At 48.3% G+C, this 15,721-nt stretch overlaps 1 protein-coding gene across 1 annotated transcript; it reads right to left on the bottom strand.

The window, feature by feature from the left end:
• Nucleotides 1–12,837: 12,837 nt before the first annotated feature.
• Nucleotides 12,838–13,797, bottom strand: LOC133283046 (olfactory receptor 5AP2-like). Its single transcript, XM_061479474.1, has one exon. It carries the CDS (start codon nucleotides 13,795–13,797, stop codon nucleotides 12,838–12,840), a length of 960 nt encoding a protein of 319 aa, XP_061335458.1.
• Nucleotides 13,798–15,721: the final 1,924 nt, after the last annotated feature.

Raw genomic sequence — 15,721 nt, 5'->3', positions numbered from 1 at the left:
CAGACAGGAAGGAAATCATCCCAAACTTGCCTCCTTGTTAAAAAGATTTTGGATGCTCATGAGAAGATGCTCATCTTTTGCAGAACCAATTCTTTCCCTAACGGGCCAGTCATACCTTTAGGTTTTAAGCTCTAAGATGAGTTTTTAGGTTATAGGAACTATAGACTGTTATTTATCAAGGTATCATTTTTCAGTGTATTATTTAGGACCTTCAACCATCATGGTTTTATCTCCCAGGAATTGAGTGCAGTCCTAAAGGAAACCCCAAATCCTGCATTAACCTCATGCGCTGTGTGCTCCTATGAGCTGGGAGAAGTGATTCAACCTCTTCCCATGTTTCTTTGTCTCCTGCTGCCAAGAGAGTGGCTGGAGGAAACCACTTGAGTGTGACCACGTTTGTCCTCTTGGGCTTCCCCAACGTGTAGAAGCTGCTCTTTGGGACTGTTTTACTCATCTCCAACACCATGGTGGTGGGGAACCTTATGACGACCAGCTCTCAGCTTCATGTGCCCATCTACTTCTTTCCTCATAGGAAATGTATTTAGTTCCTCCATAGGATGTAGCTGGGCATTTTGCTCTTCTGGATGGGCCTGCACCATGGAAAGCTGCCAGCATGCTGACCTAGGAGCAAGGTGGAATTTCATCCCATGTGATAAGCAGTCACCCAACTTGGTTCGGGAACAGACTTTCAAGGCACTGCTTCAGCAGTGTTGGCTTTTCCTTGGATGCCATCTGGTGCTGATGATACAGATGCTCCATGCTTCTGGCCATATGTTGTATGCAGATGTGCCCTGTTGCAGAATGACTCTAAGAGCAGGGCCATAGAGCCCTGGAGGACTGTGCAAGCAAGGCAGGGGGTGGCCCCCAGAGATAACGGGAAACTGGACATGGGAGGAGAATGTGGAGGAAGCTGTGTGGGTCTAACCAATACTGTTGTGCCAAGGAGGAGTGGCTGAATACCACTCCTATATATATGTGAACTGCGTCACAAATAAAGGAGAAGTTTGCTTATCACCCATATTGGGTTGGCCTGTCTGCTTCTCCTCGCCGCTTACAAACAAGTGTACCCAGAGGAGATGACCTCAACTTGAGCGAGCAGCAGGACTTTGGGCTCCCTTAGAGCAAACCACAGAACAAGCCCACCTTTCACATCCACTTTTGGAGCATTTCTGAGACAGTTACATCTTCAGAAGGGCCATGGTTGACATTATCATGGCAGGTAGATGAGGGGAACCTTGCTGATGGGAGCTGGCACCAGCGTCCATCAGCAATGTCAGGCGCCACAGGCAATGAAGCAGCTTTCCACCCATCTTCAATTCCTTTTGCTCAAATCATAGCTCACAAGTTTGGCTGCAAAGAAGCCCACAGGAGATCGTGGTGAACTTGCTAACAGTGAGGTAAATGCTGTCCTCTACTTCTTGTCCATGCAAACATCAATGCTCACATCAACCCAAGGCACTCAGATTGGTCAGGTGTGACTTGGTGTCGTGGTTTAAACCCAGTCAGGTAACTCGTTCGCTCACTTCCCCCCCCTTTCATGCCCTCCCCCTGCTCTCGGAGGGACGGAGAGGAGAATCGAAAAGAATGCAACTCCCACGGGTTGAGATAAGAACAGTTTAGTAACTAAGGTATAACACAAATCACTACTGCTACCACCAATGATAATAATGATAAAGGAAATAACAAGGGAATACAACACCTCACCACCAGCTGACCGATAACTTGCCCCCCAAGCCCCGACCAAGCACCGACCGATACCTCCTCCAACCCTGCAGTCTCCCAGCCCTTCTGGCTAACTCCCAGTTACCTCCTGGGCAAGACGTGCTGTGGTATGGAATACCTCTTTGGTCAGTTTGGGTCAGGTGTCCTGTCTCTGCTTCCTCCCGGCTTCCCCTCCTCCCTGGCAGAGCATGAGGCTCACAAAGTCCTTGGCCAAACCAAAACATCGCTATCAGTTCTGTTCCCAGGCCGAAAGTCAAAACACTGCACTGCACCAGCTACCAAGAAGGAGAAAAATGACTGCTACTGCTGAACCCAGGACATTATCCACCCCTTATTCCATACCATTCACGTCATGCTCAGATCCCCCATTTTCAATATACTCTTATCTTAGTGCATGGACCAGTCCCTATAAAGCTGCTGAGTCCATCTGGTCCGTGACGTCAGGCTCCATCTCTTGTAACAGTCAGAGCAGGAGAGACTGTGTGCAGTGTTCACACTCATGAATAACCTGGGCAATAGTGTCCATTGTTAAGTCCACCCCTCCATCATGAGTCCATCTCTATGTTGCATTTCTGCTCTGATGGCCTGAAGTGCCATGGGCCCACCAGGCTCAAAATAATTCACTGTCCCCTTCAGCAGTTTCTGCACCTTGTTGCTGGGGACTCCACACAGCTGCCTTCCATCTCCGATGCTTCCAAAGCACTGGAGGGGCCCAGTGGACTAGATACTTGCCTGTACTGTCCCACACACCCTGCCACTCATGACTGTCCAGCCTTGGAGAAAACCTTTTGGTCCCCCTATATCCTCGTCTAACCCCAGACAAGACCCAAACCTGACTGCTTAACTTTTGAGATCAGACAAAATGGTTGTGGGTAGGACACAGCCTGTGTGTGTGCCAACATGCTGATCCCCATCACAATCAGCAGGCAGGTCCCAAGGACACCCAAAGGCCATTCAAAACCTTCAGAACTCTCAGTTGATGCTGCTGTACTTGTCACTGGGGCTGGTGTAGCCGCTGTGCTTGCCGGCTCTCTCACCGCCAGCTTCTCTTTTCCTGAGTCCAGCTCTTCCTCCTCTGCCTTGCTGGGAAACCCTGCGTGGTCTCCTGTGTCCTCCTGGGGCTTGGCGGGCGGCTTCTGGGAAATGCTCTTGGCTGTCGCGGGGCTGGGCTCCGCCGTGGGGCTCGGCTCTTCCGCGGGGCTCGGCTCCTTCGCCACCTTCTCCCGCTGCTCGGCAGCCGCCTCCTTCCGCTCCTCGATCGCCCCAACCTCCTCCACTGGCAGCTGTCCCCTTGCGGCCTCCAGCCCTGCTCCCGCCACCACTCGGTCCCTGGGGCCGCTCTCCTGGGCCGGTTTGGCTGACGCCGGCTCCCGGGGCCGCTCCCCCTCGGCTCCCCGCAGCCTCACGAAGATGGAGAGTAGGGTGAGGGCCAGGACGGTGAAGAGCAGCCGGACGGCCAGGTACAAGTCCACAGCCACGTCCGTCCCGCCCTGCTGCTGGAGCCCACCCGTATTACAAGCCATTGCCATAAAGCACAGTGAGACGAGAACCTTAGCCCAAGCCCCACACTTGATAAACACTAACACAGCAAATACCGGCTCTACGTAAGTTACAACATTCTGAAGCTGTGAGATCAACAAGAACAACTCTGAGAGCCAATAAATCAGCATTGTGACTAGTGACTATTAATCCAGTCAAATCTGTCGTTATCTCAACCCTTCGAGCCCCACGTTGGGCGCCAAAAGAACTGTCGTGGTTTAAACCCAGTCAGGTAACTCGTTCGCTCACTTCCCCCCCCTTTCTTGCCCTCCCCCTGCTCCCGGAGGGACGGAGAGGAGAATCGAAAAGAATGCAAGTCCGACGGGTTGAGATAAGAACAGTTTAGTAACTAAGGTATAACACAAATCACTACTGCTACCACCAATGATAATAATGATAAAGGAAATAACAAGGGAAGAGAATACAACACCTCAGCACCAGCTGACCGATAACTTGCCCCCCAAGCCCGACCAAGCTCCGACCGATACCTCCTCCAACCCTGCAGTCTCCCAGCCCTTCCGGCTAACTCCCAGTTACCTCCTGGGCATGACATGCTGTGGTATGGAATACCTCTTTGGTCAGTTTGGGTCAGGTGTCCTGTCTCTGCTTCCTCCCAGCTTCCCTTCCTCCCTGGCAGAGCATGAGGCTCACAAAGTCCTTGGCCAAACCAAAACATCACTATCAGTTCTGTTCCCAGGCCGAAAGTCAAAACACTGCACCGCACCAGCTACCAAGAAGGAGAAACATGACTGCTACTGCTGAACCCAGGACAACTTGAGCAGGGGGAGAGTCCTGATCTGTAAAAATGCACAAGTAATTCAAAACAAACAATGCCTTAGACAGTCTTTCTTGCACGTCAGGAACGTCACTGAACTTTTCAAGGTACCGTTTCAGGGTCTGATTCGCCCGCTCAACTTTTGCCTGTCTCATTGGTGAATGGGGAATGCCAGTCACGTGTTTGACTCCCCATTGTTGACAAAATTGGTGCATTCTCTCACCTACATAGGCAGGCCCATTGTCCGTTTTTATTTGCTGAGGTACTCCCATAACGGCAAAGCAGCTAGTTAGATGCCATACTACATGGGAACCCTTTTCTCCTGTCTGGGCTGTAGTCCCTTGGCATTCTGGTGAAAAGTGTTGTGGGCCTCCCTGGCCTTTATGAAGTTGCTCAGGGGTGCAGCAATGGAAACTAATTGATCTGCTCTATCATTGCCTTCCCCCAACCTCTGTGACCATTTATGACTCCGTATGTGGATGATGGCGTAAGCCCACTCCCGCCGGTGACTGGCCGCCTGCAGATGACGCAGCAGGTCAAACAACTGCTGGTTCTGACACTCTCTGAGTCTAGCATCCTCAATGCGCTGAACCACACCTGTGACGTACATAGAATCAGAGATTACATTTATTTCTGTGTGATGCCAGTTCAGAAAGGTCCAAACGACCGCTGCTAGTTCTAAGGTTTGCAGTGAGTCCTCTGCTTCCACGGCCAATATCTGCTGGTGCCATTTCTCATTCTGCATCCAGGTCGCTGCGGCACGCCGAGACTTCTTTCCAGCGTCTGTAAAAATCGTTACTGCATTGGCCAGCGGGCGCTCACTCCTTTTTGGTATCTTGATCCATTCTTGCTGGCTGATCCAGCGCAAGGTGGTGGATTGCAGTTGTTCTACCTTCAGGTCCGCAGCCTGAGACAGCAGGCTGACTTGTAACGCCTGTGAATGCTGGAGATGCCCACGACAGGACGCAGCCATTGTATATCTCCAAGTAAGCGCTGTGCCTCATGTAAGGTTGATATTTGAATGTGAAGTTGCAGGTTTTGCGGTCGTACTTGGCCCTCCGTAATATGCCAGCCTAAATATTTCCAGGCAGGGCCGCGCTGAATTTTTTCAGCCACGATAACGAGTCCATGCTTGCTCAGTTGCTGCTCCAGTAGAGTCTCTTGGTCCGTAGTGAAGGGTTGATTTTGGGCGAATAGAATATTGTCCATAGAGTGATAAATTAATGTTCCTGGCCATATTCGGTGAAGGGGCTGAAGCGCATTGGCCACAAACAGTTGACACAGGGCAGGGCTATTTTTCATGCCCTGTGGCAATACAGTCCATTCAAAACGGCGAAAAGGTGCTGCTTTATTTGGCATTGGCAAGGTAAAGGCAAATCGTGCGGTGTCTAGTGGATGCAGCTTAATTGTGAAAAAGCAATCTTTGAGATCAATAATCAGCAGGTGCCAACCCTCAGGGAGCATAGCAGGGTTGGGCAGTCCTGGCTGCAAGGCACCCATCGCTTGTATCTGTGCATTGACAGCTCTCAAATCCTGTAGCAGTCTATATTTTCCTGTTTTCTTTTTTATAACAAAAATCGGCATATTCCAAGGGCTCATGGAAGGTTGTAGATGTCCCTGTTGTAATTGTTCCGGCACTAAAAGTTGCGCTTGCTCTAGAGTTTCCTTTTTCAGCAGCCACTGCTCGACCCACACCGGAGTGTTAGTAGTCCATGTGAGCTGGATTGGGAAAGTCCATAGTGCAGCGACCGCTCCTAAAAATGTTGGTTAGTCAGCACCAGTCCCAGCTGGTCTAGCACATCTCGGCCGATTAGGGCATTAACCCCAGTCGGCAACGAAATGATGGTTGCATAGATGGAGGCAACCTGACCATCGACGGCCACCTGTATTAAATCAGAGCTGCGTTGCACAGAAGCAGTACCACCAACGCCTTCAACCCCGCCAAAGGTAGGGTGGCACGGCCACCAGTGTGGCCACTTGTCAGTGTTTATTATGGTGATATCGGCTCCAGTGTCCAGTAATGCTGGTAGATTTAGACGCTGATTCCCTCGAGACCATGTGGAGTCAACAACGGGTCTGGTGGTCATTGGGACAGTTAACATAACAAGGCCTCCCGTGGAGCCAAATCCTTGGGACCCACGCTTGGCCAGTGGGCCAGTATCTTGCATTGCAGCAGTTAATTGTGGCAAGGGGACTAGCTGGGCAATTTTACTCCCTTCAGGGATATGAATCGGAGGAAATGACATTTGAGCTACCATGCAAATTTCTCCAGTAAAGTCTGCATCAATCAGTCCAGGTAATATAAAACAGACCCTTCAGTCCACTGGAGGATCGCCCAAGCAGCAATGCTCCATGGGCCTGTCCATTGATCATTAGTGTTCCCCGGACTGCGGTGGGGATCTTACACGGCCGTTGATCAATGAGGGTCACATCTACTGCGGTTGCCAGGTCCAAGCCAAGGCTCCCTCTTGTGGCGGGCTGTAGGCCGGCTGCGGGCCGCAGCTCCCGGCAGATGGTGTCGCCCTTGGCGCTGGCCACTGGGCGGCAGCCTGAACAGGGGCCGCAATTGTTATCTGCGCGCGGCGGCCGTTCGCGCTAGCCTGTCTGTTTCCCGAAGAGCTGCAGGCTTCTGTGCTGTGGCTGTTTCGGTGACAATTAGAGCACCAGACAGTCCTTCTGCAGTTTCGTTTCAAATGTCTTCCACCACATCGGAAGCAACGAAGCAGCGGCTTGCATTCACGTCTTGGTTGGGCCGGCACTATGTTGTTGGACCGGAGAGGACCGAGCGCTGCAAAAGCCTGTACCTGAGCCTGAGCTGCCTCCCTCTGTGCCTGAGCTATCTCTTTTCCCATCTCTTTAACAGTTTCTACAAGTAGTGCCTGAGCTCCTACGGGCACCCTGCTCATGCGTTCTAACATAAGTTCTATGGTGGCATCTGCAGGTACGGTAACTAAAATATTTTTTGTGTAGGTGTTGCTATTTTCCATGACACACTGGTGCAACAACGGACCCCTCATATAATCTGGAGTACCCGCTATGGCTGTGGTTAGTCTATCCACAAAATCAGCAACTAGTTCATCTTTTCCCTGTTTAATGGACATGTACCAGGGGGTGGGGGGCGCCGTGCACGCCCTCTGCATGGCTTCCTGGGCAGTACGCATGGATTTCAGGCAAACGTCTGGCCCCATTTGCACTTGAATGTCTATACTAGCAAATCACCCAGTTCCCATCAATTGTTCTGTTGTAACACCAAACAGCGGGTCATTTTGACCTCTGGGCAGATTTGATGATCTATCACAGAGCTGCTGCCAATGCGCCTGCCACAATAGCTTCTGCGCTTGTGTCATGATCATCCTAATTATTCCCTTATTATCTTCAGGGCATAAAACTGTACCACTCCATATATAACCTAACATCTGTTTAGTGGGCTCACCGTGCAATCCTGATTCGTTTACCATACCCCGTAACTGAATTAAAAATTTCCAATCTAGGGCATAATGGGTTCCCTGTGCTCCTCCCAGTCCATCTGGTTCGTACCGGACTGGAAAGGCTCGCAGGTCCTCCAGATCTCCCGCTAGGGCATAATCTCTATTTTCTACTGCGTGTTTCAAAATGTCGCCACAATCGATCGGGCGCCGAGGCACCACCCTCTTCCTTTCGGATTCCTCGACATTTATCATGCGTATCCCTTCTAATACACTCTTTCTGTCCTTTTCAAAGTCCCTCCTGTCGGAATCCCTCTGCCTTTCGGAACTCAACTGGGGTGGTGGGGGAGCAGGGAGTTGCGCCTCCTCCGCTGCACCTTCTGATGAAGAAGGAGGGGGAGAAAAGGAAAGGGGGGCGGGAAACCCTGCGCTCCGAGCACAGGGAGCGCCCCGCGGGTTGGGGGAAACGAGTCATAATATTCCCCCGGCCTCAACAGACCGGGGACCTCTGTTCCTAGTTTCTCTGTTGCTACAGCTGCGATTTTCTTTTACGCCTTGTATTTTTTTATACAATTTATTACTTCTCTCCAAGGCTTACCAAGTTTCCTTGCCGTTTTATCATCATCAAGCATCGAGTCGAATTACTCATCACCAGACTTTTGCCACTCACTCTCCTCAAAAACTGTATTAGGATCTACAAAAAATCCCTTAGCCTTCCCTACAGCCACTAGACCTGCTAGCTGCTTTAGAGTCTCAGGCTTAATTCCTCGCTTTTATAAAAAGCGCTGTAATAAATCAGGGGCTACCTCTCAGTCCATTTTCATGGCCAGCCTTTTCCAGATCATCCTTTTCTGGATTGTCCTGTAACCTCAGTCTCCAAATCGTCCTCCCGATGCAGCAGTGTCTGGTTCGCCCCAGCGGCGGACTCCTTTCGGTCAGTCCAAGCACCCGGGTCCGTCACGCCACCGCAGTAGCACTGCCCACCCTCCCCGGCCGCTGCTGCTGGTGCCGCTCACTCGCCGTTCCGGGTCCCTGTTACTCAGGGCCCTGTATTCTGGGTCCCCATCAACTGGGGCCCTGTATTCCGGGTCCCCATCAACCGGGGCCCTGTAGTCCGGGTCCCCGCTAACCGGGGCCCTGTAGTCTGCGTCCCTGTTTGGGCGCCATTTGTTAGTGGCGAGGAGAAGCAAGACACGCCAACCCAATATGGGTGATAAGCAAGCTTCTACTTTATTTGTGGCACACTTCGCTTAAATCCGCGTGGTGTTTAACGACGCCTACTAGTCACAACAGTATTGGTTAGTTCTACACAGCTTCCTTCACATTCTCCTCCCACATCTGGTTTCCGGTTACCTGTGAGGCTTTGCTCACACAAGGCCTCTAAGGATCCATGGCCTTGCTCTTGGAGCCATTCTGCAACAAATATTTTTTGAGATTGAAAAAAAGAATTAAATCTTTATTAGCTTTCAATTTGGAAGCAATTCGTTTCAGAAGACAGCTAAGAGGAAACTCATGATGAGTGCACGCAAGCTTGGAGCAAGAGAAAGTCCCAGTCCCAGGGAAACCCCAGATTACACGTGCATGACTTCACATGCAAGGGATATTTTCCCTTGGTTTTTGATCATCATTCTGGTCTTCAAATCACATTTATCAAACTATTTGAGATCATTCTCAAAGGATGAAATACACATTGGTAAAATCATGATTTATACCTTTGTGAGCTCCAGCATGCTGAAGCATCCTAAAAGCATGGGCATTAAGCTGCTTGCTTGAAAGCTGAGTTGATGTTAAAATGTGCCGATTCCAAAGGCTGATTTCTTAGTGACTATATTCTGCTGACAGTCTGAACTGTTGCATTTCTTTATAACAGAATAAGATTCATCCTCATTTAACTCTTGAATAAATCAGTGTATCTTGCTTTAGCTGCCTATGTAACAGAAAAACAACCTGCATCAGACATTGCTCCATCTTATCATAAGGAAAACCCACATTGGTAAGGCTGTTTTCTGACACAGCTTTGCTAAAGAGGCAACTAGAACATGCAGACACAAGCCCACTACCTCAGTGCAGGTGAAGCTCTGCTTTGTGTTGGTGTTACCTCCTGTGCCTTCCCTCTGCCACTCAGTGATGGGAGCCAAGGATTTATCCCCAGTGCAGCAGAGAACATCTACATCTACGTGCCGGCATCAGCTCTGTTAAGTACCTGATGTGAAGAGAGGTGAGCTCCTGCCAGACTCCAAGAGCCCAGCCTGTGGTGCTGGGGCTGTAAATACAGTTGCATGTGCTCTCATGGGAGGAAGCCTCCAGGGCTGCTCATGCTTTCCCAGAGGAAAACAAAGAAAAGGAAAAGCAAAGGGTGTGAAATCAGCTCTGAAAGGCATTGTGGTGCTTGGGCATCTGAGAGTCATGGAGTTGCTGAGCCATCCCTTATCACAGCTACACAGCAGCACTGATGAGCAGCTTTCGTGGTGTTTCTGACACACCTGTGGGGAATGCAAAGTTTTTTGTCTGTTCTTGGCCACAGAATGAGTTTAGAGCCATTTCAGATCTTACAGAGGGTCCCAAAATGGAACATGATGCACAAGGGACTCCCCCTCTGGATTTGCTGCTGTTCCTCCGTGGACACTTGAGAGCCCAGTTTTCCATCCCCAGTGTGGCTATCTACATGGTAAATCCAGAGGAGGCCATGAGGATGACCAGGGGCTGGAGCACCTCCTGTTTGAAGATAGGCTGAGGAAGTTGGGGCTCTTCATCCTGGAGGAGACTGCATGGGGACCTCATAGCAGCCTTCCAGTATCTGAAGGGGGCCTATAAGGATGCTGGGGAGGGACTCTTCATTATTAACTGTAGTGATAGGACAAGGGCTAATGGGTTAACATTTAAACAGGGTAAGTTTAGATTGGCTCTAAGGAGGGAGTTCATTACTGTGAGGGTGGTGAGGCACTGGAGTGGATTGCCCAAGGAACTTGTGGAAGCTCCATCCCTGGTGGTGTTCAAGGACAGAGCCTTGGTTGACATGGTTTAGTGTGAGGTGTCCCTGCCCAATGCAGGGGGTTTGGAACTTGATGATCTTAAGGTCTTTTTCAGCCCTAACTGTTCTATGATTCTATGAAGTACCTGGATGTCCAACAGTTGAGCTGCTGACTCTGGGCTTCCACTGTACTCAAGGTCGAGAAATGGACACTTCCAGGCAATGATGAATTATCCCAGGGTGAACTAAGAGGCCTTCATCCACATGAGCAGCCTCAGTTGCAGCTCCATCCCTACCCTCTGCATATTTGACCTCCATCTCTATTTAACCTCAGCCCAGGGAGTTTGAGTTTTATTAAAGGCATTGTGGTTTCCAGTTTAGCAGGCGTTGTGCACACCTATGGAATCCTTTCATGGTGACCTAGGCTTGCTAATGGATCTCCCTAGCCATTGCTGAACCTGATCCTGAGCAGGTTGTTGACTTCTTCTGTATTGACCCGTTTTGTTCTTGGACCTGCCTCCTCATCACCAACTTGCCTGATGCTCTGGAGTCTTGTCTGAACTTGGCCCAGGTCTCTGTTCTGCCTAACTTCTCTTGCTCAGATTCTGTGGGATGGTCCCTGCACACCAGAGTGTTCCCCTTTGCCTCTCTTTAAAGAGATGAATGAGACCAACCCTGTGGCAGTCTCCAGGCTCCTGCAGAGGAGAACCCATCATGCTCTGCACCCAGCAGTGCTCACTGCTTTGGCTATTGCTTTCCATCTGGACCATGTCCCTGCATGGGCAAAATAGGAGGTAGTGTTCTCAGTGAGGGAAATAGAATAATGAATTGAACCCTATATACAAGTGTCATTCTCTGGTTCATAGTGACTTCTCCTTTACCAGGTAAAATATTAGACTTGGATTGAGAGGAAATCTGGTATGTATTTGGTGTGGGAATTTTGTGTCTACAGTCAGGAGTTTCTGCATTATGTAGACCCTTTCTCTGCAAAGATTGAAGCAGAATCATGCAATGATGATCTCAGTATAAAACGTATTTCCAAAATCTCAAGCCTGTTTCATGTATTGCTGGACTTCACAGTTGTGTTTCTCCAGTACCTCTATTTTGAGGTCAAACTTGGGCTTTTTGAAGCTGCATGATTCCATACCTATAGTCTAAGCAGAAATATCCAATAAAATAGATTGGAAGAAAACAAGGTTTGGTGAAGTTTTTAAAGGAAGTTCTCTGATATCAAAGGTTTCTGTCCTGCAAATTCTATAGAGTTTAATGATGTAGGGTCTGGCTCCTTCATTGACTGCAGGTAGAAGCCACGTTCCCCTTATACCTAAGACAGTCTCCTTTCATATCATTGTTTTTCAGAGCACATAAACAGTCTCTTCACCATCCACATACTTTCCAAATATAAGTTAATTCTCAGTCACAACAGCTAAAGGAAAGATATTTTCCCCCATCAGTGTGCTTTGGCTTCTTTCAGACCCAGAAAGCTCTCAATTACCATTGATTCTGTTCAGCATTGTGTTTCATCTATGGAAGCTTTCTACAGAATTAATTCTTATATGAAATAGACAATTTGGTTTCCTGGTGGGCTTTAGCATGAGCTGGGCATGGACATGGGATGTGTGTGCTGATGTCCAGCTGGAATTCCATTTCTCTCACTATTGAAGTAAACAGCACTGCAAATGAATGTAAAACTCCACTTAAAATGAATGGGAGACCCCCTGATGTGCCCAAATTGTCCTTCACACTGAGAAGTATCAACACAGTTCATCATCCTGTATTATGAATTATATTGTCTACAATTTCTTCTTTGAAGTGAAATTTATTGTGAAGCTGCAGACTGGGGTGGGATTCCTCATGATATTCAAAGGTGCAGCTTGAGATCTTGATTCCCACCAACTTCTTCTCTTTGGAAGGCACAAACAAATGCAATCAATCTTTTGAAGCCTTTTCTCTGACTCTTTTTCAGCAAGCAAATGTAAAACTACACTGCCTCTTTCCTCCCACCCTAGCAGCTTTAACAAAGAACTCACAGGTAAGAGTGAGGAACTCTACTGGAGCTGAGGAACAAGGTCAAGAATCTTGCAATGAAAATACTCATTTATGAATGACAAATGTTAAATATGAATAAAGCTGATTGGTGTTTCCTGTGAGGAAAAGAGGCCTGGGATTATTGAGGGTAATTTCTTCTTCTAGGAGCGGGCCTGCGAAGTGAAATGAACTTTGAGGCTCAATCTCCTCTTGGTTTTCTTCCAAGAATGGTGTGATTTGGGGGGTCTGTTTCTCATTCAGTATTATCATAGACTTTTGTGCAGAAACTCTGGAAGAACTTCCATAAAGTCATGAGTATCAGTGGAAAATCTCAGTATTTCAGTGCCCCATTGGCTTTCACACTGCCCATGGACTGTTCATGTCCCAGATGACAGAACTCTTCTATGTTGCCAGTGGCTGAAGAATGTTCTCCTGCACTTCAGCAGAGCCCCCTTCACCTCCTTGTTCCTCAGGCTGTAGATGAATGGGTTGAGCATGGGGGTGACCATTGTGTAGATGATGGAGGCCACCTTATCCAGGCTCCTGTGACTAGAGGGAGGTTGTAGGTACATGAAGAATGATGTCCCGAAGAACAAGGAAACAGACATCAAATGGGAGGCGCAGGTGTGGAAGGCTCTGGCCCTGCTCTGTGCTGAGCACACCCTTAGCACAGTACAGAGAATAGAGATGTAGGAGAGTAAAATGACCAGGCTCGTGCCCACCACGTTGATGGTGACAAAGGCAAAGATGACCATCTCACTGCTGTGGGTGTCAGAGCACACGAGCTTTAGAACAGGGACAACATCACAGAAGAAGTGGTCGATGCGGTTGGGACCACAGAAGGAACCTCCAAACAGGCACCATGTGTAGACGATGGCACTGAGGAAGGCGAATAGGTAGGATGATGCTATCAGCTGCCAGCAGACACGGCTGGAGATGATGGTCACATAAAGCAGGGGCTGGCAGATAGCAACATGGCGATCATAGGCCATCATGGCCAGGAGATGACACTCAATAGTAGCAAAGAAAGCAAAAGTGAGGAACTGCGTCATGCAGCCAGTGAAAGAAATGGTTTTGTCCTCTGATAACAGGTCTGCCAGCATCCTGGGGGAGATGACTGTGGAATAGCAGATGTCAGTGAAGGCAAAATGGGTGAGGAAGAAGTACATGGGGGTGTGGAGGCTGGGAGACACCCGAACCAATGTGAAAATGGCAAAGTTCCCCACCAGAGTGACAATGTAACTCACTAGAAACAAGACAAAAAGAGGAGTCTGCTCACATGGGCTGTCTGCAATTCCCAAGAGGATAAATTTAGTCTGCGTGTGATTTCCTCTCATGACCAGGTGTTACCTCCTGAGGCAAAAGGAAGAGAAACATCAAACTGATCAAAAATGGACATTCAGATTTGGACCATATCTAACTCCAATCAGTGACCATTTTAACTGCCACAGAATAACTGCAAATAGAATTTTCCATTTTATTTTCTAACCAAAATTATATCTATTTTATGTTTTTCAGATGAGGTGTTTAGAAAAGAACATGGAGTTTCTTGCAGCAAAAAGGGGCATTTTTGTTTTTCTTTGGTGGAATAGTTAAAACACCGGAGTTACTCAGGCACACGTGTTTTCAGGTTTGAGCAAAGATTCAGATCTATATTCACTTTCAATTTGAAGGCAATTTGTATCAGAAGACACCTCAGATGAACCTCATAGGATTGCATTTAATCATGGATCAAGAGAAATGGTCAGTCGCAGTGAAAGCCCCGCTTACACATGAATGACCTCCAGACATTTTCCCTCAGCTTTTAGTTATCATTCCAGTCACCAAATCACATTTACAAAACTATTTGAGATCATTTACATCAAATAACATTGACATTGGTAAATTCATGATTTATACACTTCTGAGTTACAGCAGGCTATAGCATCTTAAACATATGGGCATTAAGCTGCTTGCTTTAAAAAGGAATTTATGTTCTAACAGGCTGATTCCAAAGGCTCATTTGTTAGTGATTATATTCTGATGACAATCTGAATTGTTGCATTTCTGTATAACAGAATAAGAGTCATCCACTTTTAACTCTTGAATAAATCAGTGCATCTTGCTTTAGCTGCCTATGCAAAAGAAACACAGCATGCATCAGACATTACTCCCTCTTATAAAGAAAACCCACACTGGTAAGGCTGTTTTCTGACACAGCTTTACCTAAGAGGACGCAAGAACATGAAGACAAAAGCACACAACCTCAACGCAGGTGAGGTTCTGCCTTGTGTTGGTATTACCTCCTGTGCCTTCCCTCTGCCATCGAGTGATGGGAGTCAAGGTTTTATCTCCAATGCAGCAGAGAACATCTACATGTCAGAATCACTTCTGTTAAGCAACTGATGTGAAGAGAGGTGAGCTCCTGCCAGACTCCAAGAGCCCAGCTTGTGGTGCTTAGGCTGTAAATACAGTTGCATGTGCTCTCCTGGGAGGAAGCCTCCAGGGCTGCTCATGCTTTAGCAGAGGAAAACAAAGAGAAGGAAAAGCAAAGGGTGTGAAATCAACTCTGAAAGGCACTGTGGTGCTTGGGAATCTGAGAGACATGGTGTGGGTGAACCATCCCTGAGAACAGCTACACAGTTATGGGTGGCTCATAGGATGCTTCTGACATACTTGTGGACCATGCAAACGTTTTGGTCTGAACATACAGACACAATGAAAATGGGTTTAGAGACATTCCAGATCTTGCACACAGTCCTCAAAAGGAACATGAAGAACAAGTGACTCCATCTCTGGAGCTGCTGATGTCCCTCTGTGGAGGGTGAACCCAGTTTTCCAGCCCCAATGGGGTTATCCACATGTAGTGTCTGGATGTCCAGAGGCTGAGCTGGTGCATCTGGACTTCCACTGTATTCAAGGATGAAAAACAGGCATTTTGAGGCAGAGAGGATTTGTCCCAGGCTGAACTAATAGGCCTTTATCCCCCTGAGCAGCCTCAGCTGGGGCTCCATCCCCACCCTCCTCCTATTGTTCCCCCATCTCTATTTCAGCTCAGAACAGGTAGGATTAGTCTTTACTAGAGGAGTTCTGGTTTCCAGTTTAGTAGGAGTTTAGCACACCTATGCAATCTTTTGGTGGTCACCTAGGTTTTCTCATCTATCTTCCTTGCAATTTTTTCACCTGATCCTGAAAAAGAGACTGACTCGACCTGACTTGGCTTGGTCTTGAATTTCCTGATGCTCTGGAGCCTTGGTTAAACTTGGCCCATGTCTCTGTTCC

This window comes from Pezoporus flaviventris, unplaced genomic scaffold (genome assembly GCF_033815535.1).
Source record: "Pezoporus flaviventris isolate CSIRO_AGI_PZ_B2104156 unplaced genomic scaffold, CSIRO_AGI_Pfla_v1 ptg000149l, whole genome shotgun sequence".
Taxonomy (NCBI): domain Eukaryota; kingdom Metazoa; phylum Chordata; class Aves; order Psittaciformes; family Psittacidae; genus Pezoporus; species Pezoporus flaviventris.
The sequence above is the reverse complement of the archived record's forward strand: the minus strand, read 5'-3'. Positions and strand labels throughout refer to the sequence as shown.

What these genes read in the sequence shown, in the direction of transcription:
- LOC133283046 (XM_061479474.1), bottom strand. Translation starts at nt 13,797, where the DNA reads ATGAGAGGAAATCACACGCAGACTAAATTTATCCTCTTGGGAATTGCA.